The sequence below is a fragment of the Watersipora subatra genome, chromosome 2 (assembly GCF_963576615.1).
Source record: "Watersipora subatra chromosome 2, tzWatSuba1.1, whole genome shotgun sequence".
Lineage (NCBI taxonomy): Eukaryota > Metazoa > Bryozoa > Gymnolaemata > Cheilostomatida > Watersiporidae > Watersipora > Watersipora subatra.
In genome coordinates, this window is record NC_088709.1 from 33,839,680 (window position 1) to 33,858,235 (window position 18,556).

The window sequence follows — 18,556 nt, forward strand, 5'->3', positions numbered from 1 at the left end:
TGGACTCGTACTAATACTGAAGGTAGATAGCTCATTTACAACAATATAAGCTACAACAGTTTTGAAAAGTTTTGCACCTAGTAAGAAATTCTACAAAATATTTTGCTATCGCCAGCATTTATTGAATGAAGAATTCTACATGCTTAAAACACTAATCATGGCTCACCAGTTCTTCGTCTATAGCTTGTGTTTTGACATGATATATACAAATAGCGCAACAGTAATGTGGCAGTGTTGATACAATTTATATGTATAACAGCACAGACAGTATGATGTCAAGGCAGATACAGCATTAGCACCTTACAATAAAAAACCATAACACCAACATGATAGCCTTTTTATGAGATACAATAAGAAAAATGAATGCGTGAAAATATATATATATATACTAAAAATATGTTGGAAAATGCTGCATGTGGATAATATGTAGGTATAATAGTAGAACATGAAGAACATAGCATGACATAACAATAACACAAAAGTTAATTGAACGCAACACTTACAGATAGACATTTTTTGTTTTTGTCGGGTGTATGAACAAACAGTTTTCGGCTTGGGCCTACTTTTGATCAGGCAACGTACAGCTGGCCATGGCTAAAGCAGGGTGACAGTAAGTTGATAGCAGCTGCTCTTTCTTCTCACCGTCGCCTATTGCAACGCTCGGAGTACTCATGCAAGTTCTGTAGTAGTAAGTTACAGCACTCGTAACTGGAAAAAAATTAGTAATTCAGCTGCGGAAGGTGAAAATGTTTACTATCACGAACAGTGGCAAATCCAACGTTTTTAATTAGTGGAGATGTGGCAATTCATAGACAATACACCATGGAATGAAAGTACTCATCTTTTTGAAGTAGAAATTTAGTAGGTAATTTTCGCTGCAAAAACAATTTGTCTAGCCAGCCGGAAAAAAAAACAAACGTTCACATGACCTTTCTTGTACACGTTGGCAGTAAATATTAATTACATGTAACTTACTACTCATTCTTTTATTTGGTGAGTAGTAAATTTTATTTACTTACTACTCATATTAATTAAGTTCGCTTCCTACAACCGAATCGAAAAAAGGAAAGACCACTCCATTAGGTGGACAAATACACACACACACACAAATTTTGTCGTTTGTATAGTTAATATGCATGTACTAGTACCCTGGTGAGAGGTCACCAGTGTACTAGTATATCATCCAGCATGTCAGTCTACTAATCTAAGCCTGTTGGGACAAACTTGAAACGGATTAGTCAATCGGCAGGTAATTACTGTTCGTATAGCCTAAAATCGCTAACACCGAAACATTGTCGGAAAGGATTCTTCACGTTGTAGGAGCATCTACTGTATAGTGATTAAGCACGGTGAAGCAATTAAGATCAATATGATGGAATATCTATTCAGCACCACAGAAACAGGTTTAGGTCATGACAATGCGACAGCGATATCTTGTTATGTGGTGGGTCTATACCAGAAGTAGCCATGTCAAGGAGCTTCCAACTTGGATGCCTGTAAAATGTGTATTAGATAGATAAAAATCAATCAACAGCATTGAAATTCTTGAAAATAAATTACAACCACCTACAACGTACTCACATTTCTGAAACAGCCCTCGATTTATTTGTATTAAAAAAAAAATTAAGATTGTATCATTTTGCACAGCCTCTCCCTATACACATCCATTCTTCTACCAAAATGTGATCTTTTATCGCATAGCTGAATAAACAAGTACAGTAGACACACCTATAACGTACACCTCGTAGAACGTAAACTCCAGATAACACAAAAAAATTATGATACATTTTTGCTTCCTACTACCTAAAACATTCAATATAACGTCAAGTCGGGCGAGTTTTCAAATTCGACTTCATGTTAGTTTATTTCGCTGCATTTGCATTCCTGGAACAGATTGTTTACATTGGAAGAGCACCTACTGTACAACTTTTACAAACTGTTACAGTGCACCCTCAGGATACGTTTACCCTGATATATGTTTTTTTTCACCTTACGATGTGGAACATGATGATTTGTTCACCTCACCATGCAAATCTTACTTCACTACACAAATTCAACAAAATTTTTGCCTGAGATAAAATTTGGCAGTCAGTATTTTGACGATACCAAAAAAGACACGATGACCGAATTATTTCAGTTCAGCAATTCTCATGAGTGATACAGCAGTATTTTCCACTTGAAACCAATAGCAAAGTTGAAGTTACAATCCCCTCATACAGAATGTCTAGTGGTCAGAGAACTTCCATTAACCTGTTCATAAAAATCCACTTCACAACAAAATAAACTTTGTTTCAGTTTTCTTGCCGAATTAAGTTGAAAAATATTGTATACAAGTCGGCTAAAGGTTATAGTGAAAGCGATGACAAAAACTGATGAGTGATAAAATTTTAGCGATAAAAAGTTGGTGAAATTCAGTAAAATAGTTAAAAATATACACTAAAATTTAGCATCAAATGTGTGTTTAGTAAGCTAAACTCATAACACATTATAACGTTACATTTTAATGTAGATCATAACCAATAAATTCACTAAATATAATAAAGCTACTGTAACTGTAGTTAACAAGGTTACCATACTATTTTGTTACTTATTTTTAATATGTACAGCACATATATAACATTAACTGTACGACTGTCTGGGCAATAAAAAGTCTTTGAGCAGAAAATTTATTTTTATTTAACATATAAAAACATTTGCTTGTCTAACTTTCAAACTACGTATGAGAAAAGTGTTTTGTGTAATGAAATAAATTAACCCTTTCGTAGACGGGTTTTTGTAGCTTTTTGAGACCTCCCGAGCAAAATAACTTTTCACAAATCGATTGGAAAAATCATTGATACACTCTCATTAATGATATTGTATACATGTATCATGTTTCTATGATGCAGGTAAACAAATAAACACATTTCAAGTTAATTCTTCATATCACTGTTCTTCTAGCTATGATACTTTTGGAAGCATTTGCCCTACACCGCAGTCTTGACACCAAGTGCTCATTCAAATAGTACCGGTAGTATCTGTTGGCTTCTGTGACTAGAATTTCCAACAAAGATATACCGCCTGGATTGACAGGCTCAAAAAATCTTTCAAAATAGTCCACTAGTGGGGCGTCTGTTGGGATGAACACCAGACCTGCTACTACAACAAAGCTATGAATTGGGAGAGCTTTGTCTCTCTTCAAATTCCTGATAGTAGTCCAGGCACTAGAATCACCCCCTCCCCTCCATAATCATCAAAACTATTACTAGCTTCTTCATCACTTTCACTCTTAGATTCTGATGCAAAATGATCCCAGTCATGATCTGAACCAGATTCACTGTCACTATTAGTTCTGGCTACCAACTCCAAAAAAGTTATCACAATCAGCAGAAATCATCCTATTACTGCTAGTACTGACACTACTACTCCTTGCAACATTAGAGAGAGATGGGTAATTTTGTTTGGAAGTCACAGTAAAGGAATGTTGCTGCTCTCTGGGAAAACATTCAGAAAGCAGAAACAAAAAAAACAAGCTACAAATAAAATTCCGAATGTTATTTACAGAAATTATTTTTTCGCACTTTTCGTTCATTTAGTATTGCAGAAACAATCGCGTTTTTTTCCCTAAAACCGATTATCTTTTTGTTGCTAACAGTGACCAATACATTGTAGTTCACTGTTAGTAAAAAAAAATGGCAATAAGCCAACCAGAAATCAATTTATAAAAGACATTCGTTCGTGTGGCGACATAATAGTCGCCCTGGCCATTAGTCATTATCGCAAAACAACAATATCGTCGCTATGCCTGCCAAAGGGTTAAAAAAGAAAATAACAACTGTAAAAGTTTTCAAACTTTGTCAAACAACTTTTAAACTTCATATATTGAGGAAAATGTTTCGAGCAGGTCAGATAAATTAAAACAGATAAAACGACTATAAAAAGGTTTGGATGTAAATGTGAAATAATTAGCAAGTAATAGCTAAATTAAGTCGGTTTTCTCTACGATTACAATAAAAGATGATTCGGTAATGATACAATTAATATGAACTGAGAAAACAAAATTAAAATCCTGGATATGTAGAATTAATAATAACAATTCTTGCATAGAAGCGCGTGTGTATAAAAAGGGTACTGTTCCACCGGAAGCTATTAATCAAAACTTTGAATACGACGATACTGGTACCTCTCGATACCTTTACAAATGTAAAAATGAGATATCGTACTGCCTTTGTCTGACTGAACGGAGAGATGTCGAGGCTCATACCACGGAGACAATATAATTGTTCGCTTGAGAAAAGTGCTCCTTGATCCCAGATACAGAGCATCTTCAGAATACGATGTTGATCCGTTCCAAGGTTGGCATCGCATAGTGAAAGAATTGTATGTAGGGGTATAGAGACGATTGTAATTATACAATACAAACATCCCCTGGTAAAAATCGTCGAAATTTTATAAAAATGCGTACATATTGAAAATTAGTAACAAAATAGTATGTTAACTTTAGTAACTATAGTTACTTACAATAACTGTATTGTATTCAGTGTATTTTAATGGCTATGATCTTCAATAAAATGCAACGTTATAATGCGTGTACCAAATGCAGTAAGTACAGTAAAAAGTTCTTACCTTCAGGACATACATATAACATAAACTTTCAGTTCGCTTCAAATAAGTTTAGCTTACTAAACTCACACTTGAAACTAAGTTTTAGTATGTTTTTAAACTATTTTACTAAACTTCAACTTTACATATATCACGAACATTTTATTGTTCATCAGTTTCTGTCTTCACTTTCATTAAAACATTAAGCGCGTCAACTCAACAAGAAAGGCTAAGCGATGCAGTTATCAAAAGCGGCCTCTCGCACACTTGACCATTTAATGGCCATTGAAAAGAAAATTCTATTTACTATACAGTACGTCCATACCTTTGGAGTAACGTGACTTGAGTTCGTACATGTAGCAAGTAGAGCAGAGAGGAGGCAATAACGTATCAATGCTAACTATGTTACTGTACATTTGAAAATAAATTTAATAATTGTTTACCTGATGAATCATGCATCTCATTTGTCTGCACCAGTAAGCAATCTACGAGGAATCAACTTGATTATATTCGAGACTGCCCATCATGGCTCCTTGCCAATGGGCAATGCCTAAAATACCAATCATAAACAAGCATCATACAACGAACGACGTACCGTCAGCTTGTATAAATCAGTTTATACAAATTATAATTAGAATTGAGGTTCATTTAGTCTTTCAATTTATACGGTGCACCCTTAGGATACAATTTTAATTCATTTTAGGGTTGGCGTCGTATGGAGGGGTATAGAAACAGTAATAATTATATAATGCAAACATCCCCTGGCAAAAATCATCAAATTTTATGCAAGTACAGTACATATTAAGAATAAGTAACAAAATAGTATGCTAACCTTGGTAACTATAATTACCTACAGCAACTTTAATATATTCAGTAGTTATTGGTTACGATCTGCATTATAATGTAATGTTGCAATACGCTAGGTGCAGTACATCAAGTAGAGAGTTCATACCTTCAAGACAGACGTACGCATAACATAAATTTTGAATTCACTTTAAATTTAAATATGTTTAGTCTACTAAATGCATACGTAAAGCTAAGCTTAGTATGCATTTTTGTCCATTTTACTGAATTTTATAACTTTTTAACATGAAAATTTTATCAACGATTAGTTTCCGACTTCGTTTTCAATATAATTTTAGCCGATCTTATTAAAACCTTTTGAACTGAGAGATATCGGTCATCGTGACTCTTTCAAGTGTTGTGAAAATGTTTTCGGCGAACAGCATTTCAGCATCTTTGTTATTTCGACGTATGTAATAAGCACATCGCCTGCTAATTGACTCGGGCGAAATTTTGTTAAATTCATATGGTGAAATAAAATTTGTATGGTGAGGTGAAACAATCGTCATATCCACCTTCGTAAGGTGAAAATCAGGGTAATGTGTGTCTGTCATCCGTCACTCTGTCAACTGTCACAAGTGCATGTCTGTCATCCGTCACTATAGCAATAAAGTTTTAGCATAGAAAAATCATCTGTGTACTGGATTTGAACTCCCGACATTTAATTCGCAAGTCTGCCAACAATCGCGGGTAACCACAAGGCTAAGCCGTGCTGATCACATCCATCGCTTTTATCATATACAGCGAAACTCCGCTAACTCGACCTTCACGGGACCGAGAGAAAGTGTTCGAGTTATCAGAGCGTTCAAGTTATGAAAACACTGTCACAAGTGCATGTATTTATCAGTACATATACAAACTATATATAAATCAAAAGCATTGATTGCTTGTTGCAAGTTAAGGAGCCTCTAATGTAATGTTTTAACAACTTTTTATCAGAAAGTATGAATATTTTTCTATTACATGTACTTGAGATTTGTTTGTTTTAGGTGATGTGATTGCCAGGACGTTGTCAGATTAAAATAGGTAAAACTTGATCGCAGTTGAAACGCTCAGAAAAAAAGACAATATTTTTCTTTGAGCATTTTAACAAAAAAACAATTTTGCCGATTTTTCTTCAAGTTTATCTTAAGGTTACCTCGCTTTTCCTTGCTTTTGAAAGGCTATTCCCAAACGGATGTTTGGTAAAATTTGGTTTTGCAAACCTTTAGATAAGTCGTTAGCGAAAATATTTTGCCGATAGTCGTAAAAATGATGCCTAAGAGCTACTAAAAGTTGATGTTTATCTCTACGACTTGGAATCAAGTGATATTCTAAAGCGATAACAACTGTCTCGGTAGCCGTTGGGCAAAAAACTGTTCGAGTTAACGAAGTTAAGGTCGAGTTATCTAAAGCAATTTATCATTGCGTGGGAACGGACCAAACAAATTCATTCACGTTAACCATGTGTTCGAGCTATCCAAGTTTCACTGTACACCGTTTATCACAAAATTGCACATGTTGATTGCACATGCTAAATTAATAATGAATACAGTGCACCTTCAAGCTACAATGCCCATGGAATAAGATTTGTTCGCCTTAATGGAACACCTCTTTTTTCCATTTTCGCCCTACAAGGCCAAAATTTTTCCGACATGATACCAACCAAATTTTCTCTCAAAATTTAAATTTGACAGTCGGTGAATTGATGACGAAAATGCCGACATCCCTCCCACAACGCCTGAAAGAGATACTACATGTATGATGCTCTTGCGATGCTTGGTCTATCTCAGTTCAGCGTTATTTGTTATAGTAAAAATGAAACTGAAAACAAATAGGGGACAACATTTTAGCCTATGGGAAAGTTGATGCTTAATTAGTAAAATACATACTAGAACTTAGCTTTGAGTTAACTGTTTAATAGGCTAAAGTCATTTGAGTTAAACTCAACGGTTATGTTATATGTCTGTCTCAAAGATAAGAACTCCCAAGGTAGTATTTACTGCACATACTACATTGTAATGTTACATTTTATTGCAGATCATAACCACTAAATACACTCAAGTTACTGTAAGTAACTATGTTACCAAATTTAACATATTGTTACTAATTTTCAATATTGGTGATTTCTACCAGGGGGTGTTCGTGTTTTGTTTATACCACTCTAGACAACATTTTTGCCTTAGCACGCCAACACTAAAATGAATTAAAATCATAATTGTATACCAAATAATCTTTCATTGTAAGAGTAGCAAAACATACTTTATTTAGCAAATACTTACTAGTTATTTCGCATTTACATTGGAACACCTTTACAACTGTTTCATTTTGTCTCTTATCTTATTTCAACAGCACAAAACACTTTGTTCAGGAAACTTAGTTGTTTGAAAAAAGTTGGAAAACCTTTACAGTTGTTTTTTATTTTATCTTTTCAATTTATTTGAACTGCGCACAACACTTTTCGCATGATATGACGATTGAAAGTTAGAATGGTAACGGTTGTTATATGTTGCATAAAATAAAAATTTTTGTGCAAAGACTTTGTTTATTACCCAGGCAACACTGTGCATTCTCTAGTCCTATCATATTGGATGAGTATAAATGATTAGCTAAAACAATAGTGCATTAGTAAAAATCAACAAATAACATCAAATTCATTACAAACAATTAACATAAAATCGACAATGAAGTGGTCAGGAATGTCCTAACAAGTCAATCTACTACAGCTACAAACTCTTACCATTGATGCAATGTCTCTAATATTAGTACACTTCATCGTAAAACTGTCAAAACGAACAATTCCAAATATTAATCAGCTATGAAAATTTATGCAAAATTACCCAAATCACTCAATTGAAAAAATTATAAGCATGAATGAATTACAATTGTTGATTCATACAAATGTTTTCGATAAGCTCATAGAGAGCAATTGTGCAAGCAGTGTTGAAGACAAGTACAAAAACAGATCCAAACCAAATCAAAATTAATTAGAAGTAAAAATCAAGCTGAAAGTACTAAATGTCCCTGCTTATAAGCCTATCTAACATCGAAGCCGAACCTACAAAAACAGTCCGAAAATCAGGCAATTTATAAGAATTTACATAGAAGCTGACCCCATAAAACGTAACACACCGTATGTACCTATCAAACCCAAAATTTGCAGAAATGTAACAGGCTTTTCAGTCTTACAGAAAAAAAGTAATATTGGTTAGTATTGTACAATTAGTCTATCGTGTCTCCGCTTAATCTAAAGGCAAATATCTACGTTTGCGTTGAGCAAATGGAAAACACGGTTGCATCTCAACTTAGTTTTGCTTAAACAAAACATGTTTTATAGCTATTTCTTCTTCGTGATGATCAGACTCAAATTGTAGATCAATGGACATGCGATTATTATCTATTGAGCAACAGAAGCCGGCACAGTGAGTATTTTTAACAGCAATTATAATAATCGTGACCGCCCAAAACAATACATATTGCCAAGATAGCATAAATTCTCATGCATGAGCCGCCACAATGTATAAACGTGTCCCCACTTTCAATGTTGTTTTTGAGTTACAGATGTGCAGAGTGTATAAGCTCCGCCCTCGCAGTTTTCCATTCATCTAGCACACTCAATTGAACCTAGCCACTGAGTCAGTCGTCAAGCCGTTTGTCTCTGTCATTACAGCACACATTGGCTGATAAGTTGACCACGCTGTTGGGTTTTTGGCGTGAACAAGAATTAACCCGACGAATGAAATCAAGTGCTGAAAATGTCGCATGTCAGGGACCACGACTAAGGGCCTCATTACGGAAGTACAAACACTGGTTTATTTCCTGGCATCTCTTATTAATGAAATTATTTTTAGCCTTTACGCATTCTAAAAGATATCTCAATCCAAAGCCGCACAGCTTCACATAGCTCCCGTGACCAACGGAAGCATATATAAGTTTGCTCAATTCCAAACAAGCAGGCCACGCCTACTATTTTTATATAAGTTATAATGGAGAGGCCACAATATTAACCAACAAAAACTACATCAATTGGCAGTGGCTTCAAAATTGATTGTTGTATCACACACCATTTAAAAAAGGACAAAATTCCCTACAACAAGATATTATTAACTTTTTTGTAAAAACAAAGTAAATGCAAAAAAGAGCGGTATTGAGAGCGAGGTATGCATATTCCATTAGAGATCAGTATGTCCATCGGGTTCGTTTGGTAACAGGCGTTTTTGTTTCCAGTTTTTGTCGCATTACTTCGAAAAGCTAAACGACTCTGACTGTACCGAGCTGTATAATTTCACAGATTTTCGCGATTAACGGAAGAGTATATCGGAGCTCACACAGTTCAAAACAAACAAGCCACGCCCGCTATTTTTTTATAAGTTATTAGTCTATAAGTTATAAGTGTTGCGGAGAGGCCGCAACACTAACAAAATTACTCCCATTGGCAGTCACTCTAAAATTGATTGTTGTATTCATAGACCTATTAACTATACTATTACCTATTCAATACTTATTAACTATAGTTAATAGGTCTATGGTTGTATTACACACCATTTGAAAGAGAACAAAATTTCCTACTACTACAAATAACTTTTGTAACAAGGATGAGTAAATGCAAAAAAGTGAGATGTTGAGAGCGAGGTAAGAATATTCCATAAGAGATAAATATGTCGATCAGGTTTGTTTGGAAACAAGTGTTTTTGCCGCAGGACTCTGTGAAGCTATACGGCCCTGCCTCGATCTAGGATATAGTGAGAAGTGTACGGATAATTTTTAAACTGCATGCATAAGCCACACCACAAAATTGAACAAAACAGTAAACAATATTTTATCTCAAATACCTCTCGATGACTGAAATTGTTAACGGACACACAAAATTCACGACTTGGATATTGTTTAACAGCAACATAGGTAGTGTTTCTCAACATGCATGACCTATTACTTATTAATACACTATGACCTAGAACTCAAACATTGGTAACAAAATAAATGTAGAACTGATTCTTTAACTGAACAAGCTCATGAGAGCTATTGCAGAATAGGTTTGAATAATTTCTATGTGGTATGTTCAAGGATCATTTTCTTGAAAATAAAAACAGACGTGTTAGTAAGCATATACCTCTCTGCGCACATAGAATGCAGCCCTTTAGAAAACATCAAAGATATCCATTCCTCAAACAGCAACCAATGTCTACAAAGGACAAGTTATTTAAAAGTAAAAACATAACAACGCAGCATAAATTGGATCAGAGACACCAACCAAATAAAAATATGGCCAAGAAGCAATTTATGACTCGACAGCGGTAAACTATGCTAATCAACGTACTTGGCGGTATGAAACAGTGTTATATATTATATAATTTAACTAAGCTCACCTCTTCACGAACCTATTTGGTCATAAGCAGACATGACTGCTTAAATAAGTTCTAACAGAACTACACTAGCTCCAAATGGCAAGTTGGCTCTGGAATGTTCCTCACACTAGCTAGCCTATGCTATCTTGTTGCTTAGCCTTCGGCCCTAGGAATGTATAGGAAGTAGGAACATATTCGTCTCTGAGTTGGGACAACTTGTCTAGTGCAACAAATATTTGGTGCAAGGAATGCCCAAATATAAACAACATAGCACCGCAAGTATAGACGGTTTAAAAGCTATTTCAGAAGTTAAAAACTTCGATAAATCATAAAATTTGGAGCAAAAAAATACAAATTCAACATAACTATGACGAGCTTAATGTTGTACTTCTACAAAAGCCATTTATTGTTAAAATCATTTGCTGAAAACAGCAAAGCAATAATATATGTACAATGTACAGAGAGAAAAGATATCTGACAATATCAAATAAAGATGGATGGAGAAAGGGCTGATGCAATTAACAACTAGTGTTAATATAATATTTACAATATTTTCACTATTGCTCATTTATCATGACAAAGAATGAAGAGAAGGCGTGACCCTAGTCCACTTCACCGTTGACCATCCAGCATCTACCTTCTTCGCTCACGTTCTAGGCTACACTGCCTGCACTATATCGCTCGTATTATACACTCGGTACTATCCTTTGAGAGCTCAGAGAGAGGCTGGGTTGGTAGTAGCGAACTTAGTCTTAGGCTATGCTCTAGTACTAGTAGCGATGGTTGGCTATGAGTCACTTCCTATTCTAATCTAACCTTGTCATGACCTAGATAAGTGCAACAAAACACAACAATGAAATTAGAATTAATAATACCAATTGTTAACAAATGAGAGAGTAAAACTATATTATCAGTTAAATGAGACATCATAGCAAATATATAAATTCTAAAGATATCAAAAATGGCAAATTTTCCTTAAAAGCAAACAACTAATAGAGCACTCACCTCGGCAAACGTGAAACTAGCTTTTTAGGTCCGGTTCCATCCTCCACCACCACCTACAATGATTTTAATAGTTTGATATTTCTAACAAATTATGACATAGACTTGAGCAACCTTTTGCTCATATATAATGCACTAATATGAAATTTTGAAGGGATGTTACAAAAATAAGAGAATATATCATCACTAGCTGACCAGAGGGCGAGTATTTAATTATAGATTAATTTTAGACATGTACAATGCCTTTCATTTGTTACCTACACAGTATAACTTACCAGCATTATTGCCATAGGGTCCTGATCGATTGGGTTTGTTGAACCCTCTCATCGGCCCACCTCCAGCGCTATTTCCATACCCTCCACTATTGTCATTGCTATATCCACCACCTCCATATCCACTGTTGTTACCACCTCCATAACCGCTGTTGTTACCACTTCCATAACCACTGTTGTTACCACCTCCATAGCCTCCACTGTTACCAAACCCACCACTGTTTCCTCCACCATAACCACCACTGTTCTGAAATCCACCGCCACCAGAGCTGCCACTCCAGTTGTTTTGTTGCGGATTGCCGCTCCAATTGCCACTTCCACCTACATAACAGGGATACGACGAATCAACAAAAGGAGACAACAGGAGAAAAAATGCCAAAAAACCAAGATTGATAAGTTCGACGGGACAACTCACCAGCACTTCCATAGTTGTCTCCACCGCCAAAGCCGCCGCCACCACCTTGGTTAAAACCACCGTTGTTGTATCCCTGATTGAAACCTCCACCATTGTTGTATCCTCCTCCATAGTTTGCTGCAAAGGAATACAAATAAATGATGGCAAAGATACGCATGTTATTTGCAACTACTTGGCAACTACATGTATTTTAACATCTTGCTCTAGCCAGATAATATGATTAAACCTATCAAGTAACATCATTGAAAAAGAGTGGAACAGATAAGAAAAGATATAATGTAAATAAAGTATCAATCAGTACACTTACATTGGTTGTTATAGCCTTGACCGTAATCACCTCGATTAAACCTAAAGACATAAGAGGAAATAATATCATTACATATTAATCACACATGTACAAACATTCACAATCAAGTGTTAACCAAAAGAGATAATTACATGTCTAAAGAAACATATCGAGGACGTGATGTCTCTCTTGGTAAGGTTCTTTGAATTTTTAGGTAGACCAACAATGTTGAGCTGAAGAAATGCTAGGTAGTCTGATAATAATTAGAAAGCAGAATGAGTACGGGGATATAGTGGTAGAATATAGAGTGTACTCACCCTCCTCTTCCTCCTGGGCTTGCTCCACCTCCTCGTCTCATTTCATCTTGACTCTTGGCCTTCTTCACCTCAACCTTAACACCTTGCAAATTAAGCTTGCCTTCAGGAGCTGTTTGAGCTTGCACTGGAATAAAATGAACAATAAAGTTGAACAATACAATATACAATATAATGAACAATACACTTTAATGCAATAACTAATATGATCAGCTAGTCAGCAAAAGTAGCCAAACTCAGCCCTTTGATTCTTTTAAAAAAACTAAACTTGACGTATTAATTTGATCATTGCCCAGTAACTTTAGTACTATTGGTTTACTAATATTACTTATTATTTACTTATATTACTACTGGTTTGCTTATCACTTTACTTGGTTTGTGGTCAATGATTACTGTAATTTTTCATCAAGTGGAGTACGCGCCTTCAACGTCCATTTAGATCAATTTTTTCATTTATCGGTCTAGACAGCAAGGTCTGCGGTAGAAAGGAAAAAGTTTTATGACTAAAACGAAAACAAATAAATATGTTAAATACCGCAAGCGGTTATTATAAAGGATTGAGTTTAATGAGACTCAATTTGTGACATTCAGATTAGTCGACTGACACTCTAACACATGCACCAATCAACCTTTGGGTCGTGCAAGGTATTTGTGCAATAATTATTATGCAGACTAGGCTGCTTGGGTTCTAGTACATATGATAGGGAAACTCCAATACGTCATTTCCTTTCACAATAGTAGCAAGAGAGAAAATGGTAGTTTTAAAACTACGAAATAGGCATTACTTAAATCAAATTTTAAAACTTGCAAACTTTACGTTATATGGAATTTTGTTACGTAATACGAAGCAAAAACTTACATAAAGACTCTGATTCTGGAATTTACATAATAAGAGGTTCATGTTAAATGAGCGCCTAATGTAGTCTATTGTGCACACGTGTGTTCTAATGTATCCACTAAATACAGGATCATCTTAGAGTCCTAAGTGAAGACTAAACAAAAAATGAATAAGCTCTTTTCTTACTATGACTATGGTGAGTACTTGCACACTTACAGACACATTTATCGACAGAGTCAAAGTCTTGGAATGTAATGAAACAGAATCCTTTTCTCTTGTTCGTCTCTTTGTCAGTAAAAGTCTCGACTCGCTCAACAGCTCCAAATTGACTGAAATACTGGTTCAGATCATCTTCAGTGATTTGATCCCTGAGACCACCCAAGAAAATCTTGTTAACCTTCTGTTCTCGCTCACTTCTTCCTTGTGCGGCAGACACTTCCTATAACACAATATTAACATGCAAGGAGCAAAAATTGTGAATACATGGTTATTAAATGGTGAGGTCTACTATTAGCAATTTGTCATATGTGACCCAGGCAGTCAGAATGTACAATCGTGCTAAAACCACATTTTTGAGTTATTTAAAGATTTAAAATCAGCAAAGTCTGAGGATTCTAATGCATTTTAAATTTTTTACATCGGGTAATTTATGCCCAGATTATGCAAGATTTAGTAAAGAAGGTCTCGTGATGAACTAAAATTGTTGTTTTGAGTTTAAGCAGGATAAAGTTGGTGATTCATTAACTGTAAATCATGGTATTTGTTTACAAATCAAAATGCCATAGCAACCAACCACTTAATCTCAACCTATATTGATAAAACCTGGCATTCTCCACAATAAAACCCTGAAAAAGATGATCATTGCATTTTTATTCCAATTCGATAGACGGTTGACCTCCCAAAGGTCATGGTAAGGTTAACAATATATGTGGCTAAAAGCTCAGCGTCCTGGAGATATTCATTAAAAGGGTATGCTTCAAACTGGGCACTTCTCATCAAGTTATATTGCTATGATTGCATATAATGACAGTCCAACAACTTAACAAAGAGTTGGAAGTGTATTCAGAATTGTCCACCTATACAGAAGGTTGTGGTAAGGTCAACGAAAAGTGACAACAGAGGGCATCAGGATGCGGAAATATCACCCCAACTCATCAAGTGACCATTTAATCTAGAGCCCTTTTTATGTAGTTTAACACTCACACAGTGTAGCACGAGTACGCTGCAGAGATTTATTGCAGCGCATTGGAGGGGTTTGTTTGTTATGCTAGTGGCAATTTGTCCCAACACAACCATATCCAATGTTTCCTTCGGTAATCCTTGATACACAGTTCTAATGAGGCTAAATTGTTCAGATGACATAAAACTAGCGCATAATTCTCTACATTTGCACCCACTTATTAGTTTGATGTCAACAGCTAGAAATGGAATGTTATCAGCAGTGATAGGCTGATCGTTATTCTCCGTAATTTAATTTAATCGCATTATCGTTAGCAGCTACATATTGCGTAAGCAGCTGTATTTCTAAGGTTGCTCTATTATCACAATCTTCATCATCGCTTTCACTATGATCTGAGGCAGCTGACTCAGATTCTAAGTAGAAATACTAATCTAGCATCAACTAGCCGTAATTTTGCGATGGTTTTATTTTGTTCTAGCCTGAAGCATTAAAACAGGAAATAGCAACATACATGTGTGAACCCGCAGTTAAAGCCTATATTTATGATCTTGGGTTATGAAAAATTCCATAGCAACCACGGATATGGGTATAGTTAAAAGGCAATTTTGGCTTTATGATTGGTCAGACACAAAAATAAACAAGACCATGTGAAAGAGCAGGGTTGAATGCATTATAGACTACTGTTTACTAAAATAGTGACGGTGAGTCATATAATAGCGCGAAGCACGCTTAGCGCGCTATTGTGAACAATGCGATTACCGCACGATTGTACATTCTGACTGCCGGGGTCACATATTATTGCTGTGATAATTCATATAACAACGTGCAACAATGAGAACGCAATGCTTAAAGTAATATCTTCTAAAAAGAAGTTTGATAAAACATTCCAGAACAATCTGTCGTTTGAAGTCACACTCTTACTACCTCAACCTACTGTATAACATAATGTGTAATAATAGCTTTGCTCTTATTCTTCCTAGTTGGGCACTTCTTTCTAAGAGGAACCCTCTATGACCTACATTTAACTCCGCTCATTTCCCAAAAATCATGTTTAAGGAACACTGTATGATTCAAAAGTTTATACATAAACTATGTTTTATCACCTTGGGAACCACTCTCTTTGTGTCAACCTTTTTGCCCCCGAGGGAATGCGGTCTGTCCTCTTGGAGTCTGTCGACACACTCCGATTTGTCAAAGGCCACAAATCCAAATCCTCTGGATCTAAAATAAATCAGAATACAAATAGAAAGTTACAACAAATGGCAATACCTTTTAAATGCTCTGATCAGTGAAATGCTTAGCCACAAACCTCCTTGTCTGCGAATCCTTCATGACTATGCAATCTAGGATCTCGCCATATTTAGAAAAGTAACTCCTCATCGCTTCATCGTCTGTCTCAGGATGCAATCCTCCAACAAACACTTTCCTCAAGTGTTCAGGTTCCAGCTAGGAGAGTAATAGTGAAAGGCTATGTATATCTCTCCACATACAATCATTGCAAATATTCAACGGTTTAAGCGGACCATCATTTTTAAAATTTATTTCAAATGAGCGATTTAATTTTGAAAAAAAAATTTCAATGTTAATCGTTCACTATTTTGGTCAGAATTCAAACAGTTTGTTTAACCTTCACGAACCCTTAAATTGATAGTTGAAAAAGTATCTTCAAAATTATACTAATAATGACCACATTACATCAATATACAGGAAAGTTTAGATGCTATGGTTTTAGCGACGAGTGCATCTGAAATGATTGATCGCCAAATCATAGGTACAACACTCTGATTCAAAGTCACTAAGATCTAAATTTGGCCCATTGTCTTGAGAATCGTTTCTGAAATGGTTTACAACCAAATATTAAGATTTTTAAAAAGAGTCATCCCTACAGGGTATTGTCGCTAAGCTCAATGTATTTCGTTTTTTTTACCATAATTTTTAAACATAATAAACGCAAGCAATAATTCTACCAGTCTAATGTTTTACTTCAAGTAATCCCGAGTTTAACTCAATCTGATACTTTAATGTATATCAAAAGCTGTTGCAAAAAAAGCTGATGTCAGAGACCTGATGCCCCTGGGAAAGTGCAAAATATAGGTGATATAAATGCGGCTTTGATTGTCAAATGATTTATACTTAAAAATAATAAGTGACAATGCTGAATTTAGATGTCATAACAAGATTTGCGTGATCAAGCAACATACAATAGATATTCTGAATTGCAATCGTGTAGCTACCACGTAAAAGACTATATAGGAGTTATAGTTACTTAGAAATATCTTGTAGCAAGTAAATTTTACTACCTGACATTCCATGACTAAATGCTTGACGAGACCTGAGTTTTATGAGTGAAAACGAAACTAGTTTGACATGTTGCGTTACTAGTAACAACTAATTTAATATTGCAGAAACGATGTATTGGCGAGAAATAACAATGTCACGTAGGAAGTCTACACAATTATTCAACGAATTTTTGTTAAAGGTTTTAAAACCACTCAAGTGAGGAGACGGCAATGGGCAGGTACATAGACAAAATAGTTTAAAATTGCATTGGAAAAACATATAAGAAGTCATTGGAGGCCACGTTAATAAAACATCGTATAATTATTTTATTTGAAGATTATATTTACACATCTGACGGTTCGAATGAAATCAAATTATTTTTCATATATATATATATTTCTAAAATTGAGAAGCATTGAAGAGCGACCCAATTAGACAGTACGTAATAATTAAGAATATCGTAGGTTTTCAAGATTTTACAAAAACTTAAAACAAATCAATGATAAATGCAAAACTGATTAATTAAGTTCATAGGGTATTTAGTATACTATAATGCGTATCACTAAGTAAAATAACAAAACGCCTGTGTCGCCAACAGACATTCGATAAAAATATATGTATAGGGTCTCGAAGCATTTTTTTACTATAAATCTAAAAAAGTTCTTAGCCCGTACATACTTCACTCTGTCCCATTTTTATTGCTACCTATGCTAGTCTCTACTCTTCGCTGAAGAAACCACTGTGAACATTGCTACTCCACAAAAAAAAACGTAAAAAATAACAAAGGTAAAATATATAATTCCTAAACAAAATTTTTGTGTTTGTATACACAAGTGCTAAAAATTCACGCGTACAGCAAAACTTAGACAACTTACATCAGCCATATTTGTGAATATACCGAATAATTTGAAAGGTTTTAGTACAATCTAGATCCACCGTGAGAGGGAGCTCGTGACTTTCTCGCGCAAACAAAGTATCTCGCGCTCTGCGGTAAAGTGAATTGATTGGTTTATTTTTCCGAGTTTACTTGAAAATTGTCGCTTTCAGCCGAAAATAAAAGCGGCAAGCTAGAATTATCAACACTACAGTGAAAACAACTCCGCCTACACATGATGATGATGATGATTATTATTATTATTATTATTATTATTATTGCTATTGTAAAAGTTTTTCTTCACAGTCGTGTGGTGGTAGGTGACTGGTTTTAGTCCGTGTTGAGTC

At 35.2% G+C, this 18,556-nt stretch overlaps 1 protein-coding gene across 3 annotated transcripts; it reads right to left on the reverse strand.

Annotated features, from left to right (window-relative positions):
* Positions 1–230: 230 nt before the first annotated feature.
* On the reverse strand, positions 231–18,295 carry LOC137387750 (heterogeneous nuclear ribonucleoprotein A1, A2/B1 homolog). 3 transcript variants are annotated; one of them, XR_010977945.1, is made up of 12 exons: positions 18,211–18,295; positions 16,365–16,501; positions 16,159–16,276; positions 14,092–14,314; positions 13,041–13,164; positions 12,745–12,785; positions 12,438–12,554; positions 12,026–12,343; positions 11,754–11,806; positions 10,514–10,585; positions 5,025–5,131; positions 231–708 (listed from the first exon to the last, which is right to left on the reverse strand). XR_010977945.1 is itself a non-coding variant. In XM_068074253.1 (10 exons), exons 1-9 carry the CDS (start codon positions 18,217–18,219, stop codon positions 11,778–11,780), a joined length of 1,116 nt encoding a protein of 371 aa, XP_067930354.1. In that variant the 5' UTR covers positions 18,220–18,295; the 3' UTR covers positions 11,131–11,575; positions 11,754–11,777. The 3 variants fall into 3 exon arrangements, 1 of the variants encoding a protein (XP_067930354.1); XR_010977944.1 differs by having other exon boundaries at positions 231–1,494; XM_068074253.1 differs by lacking the exons at positions 231–708; positions 5,025–5,131; positions 10,514–10,585 and adding an exon at positions 11,131–11,575.
* Positions 18,296–18,556: the final 261 nt, after the last annotated feature.

Bases quoted from the DNA above. Each gene is read 5' to 3' on its own strand.
- LOC137387750 (XM_068074253.1), bottom strand. The intron at 16,277-16,364 runs GTTTGTGGCTAA...GATTTATTTTAG, and splicing joins AAGGATTCGCAGACAAGGAG to ATCCAGAGGATTTGGATTTG. The intron at 11,807-12,025 runs GTAAGTTATACT...AAATCATTGTAG, and splicing joins ACCCTATGGCAATAATGCTG to GTGGTGGTGGAGGATGGAAC.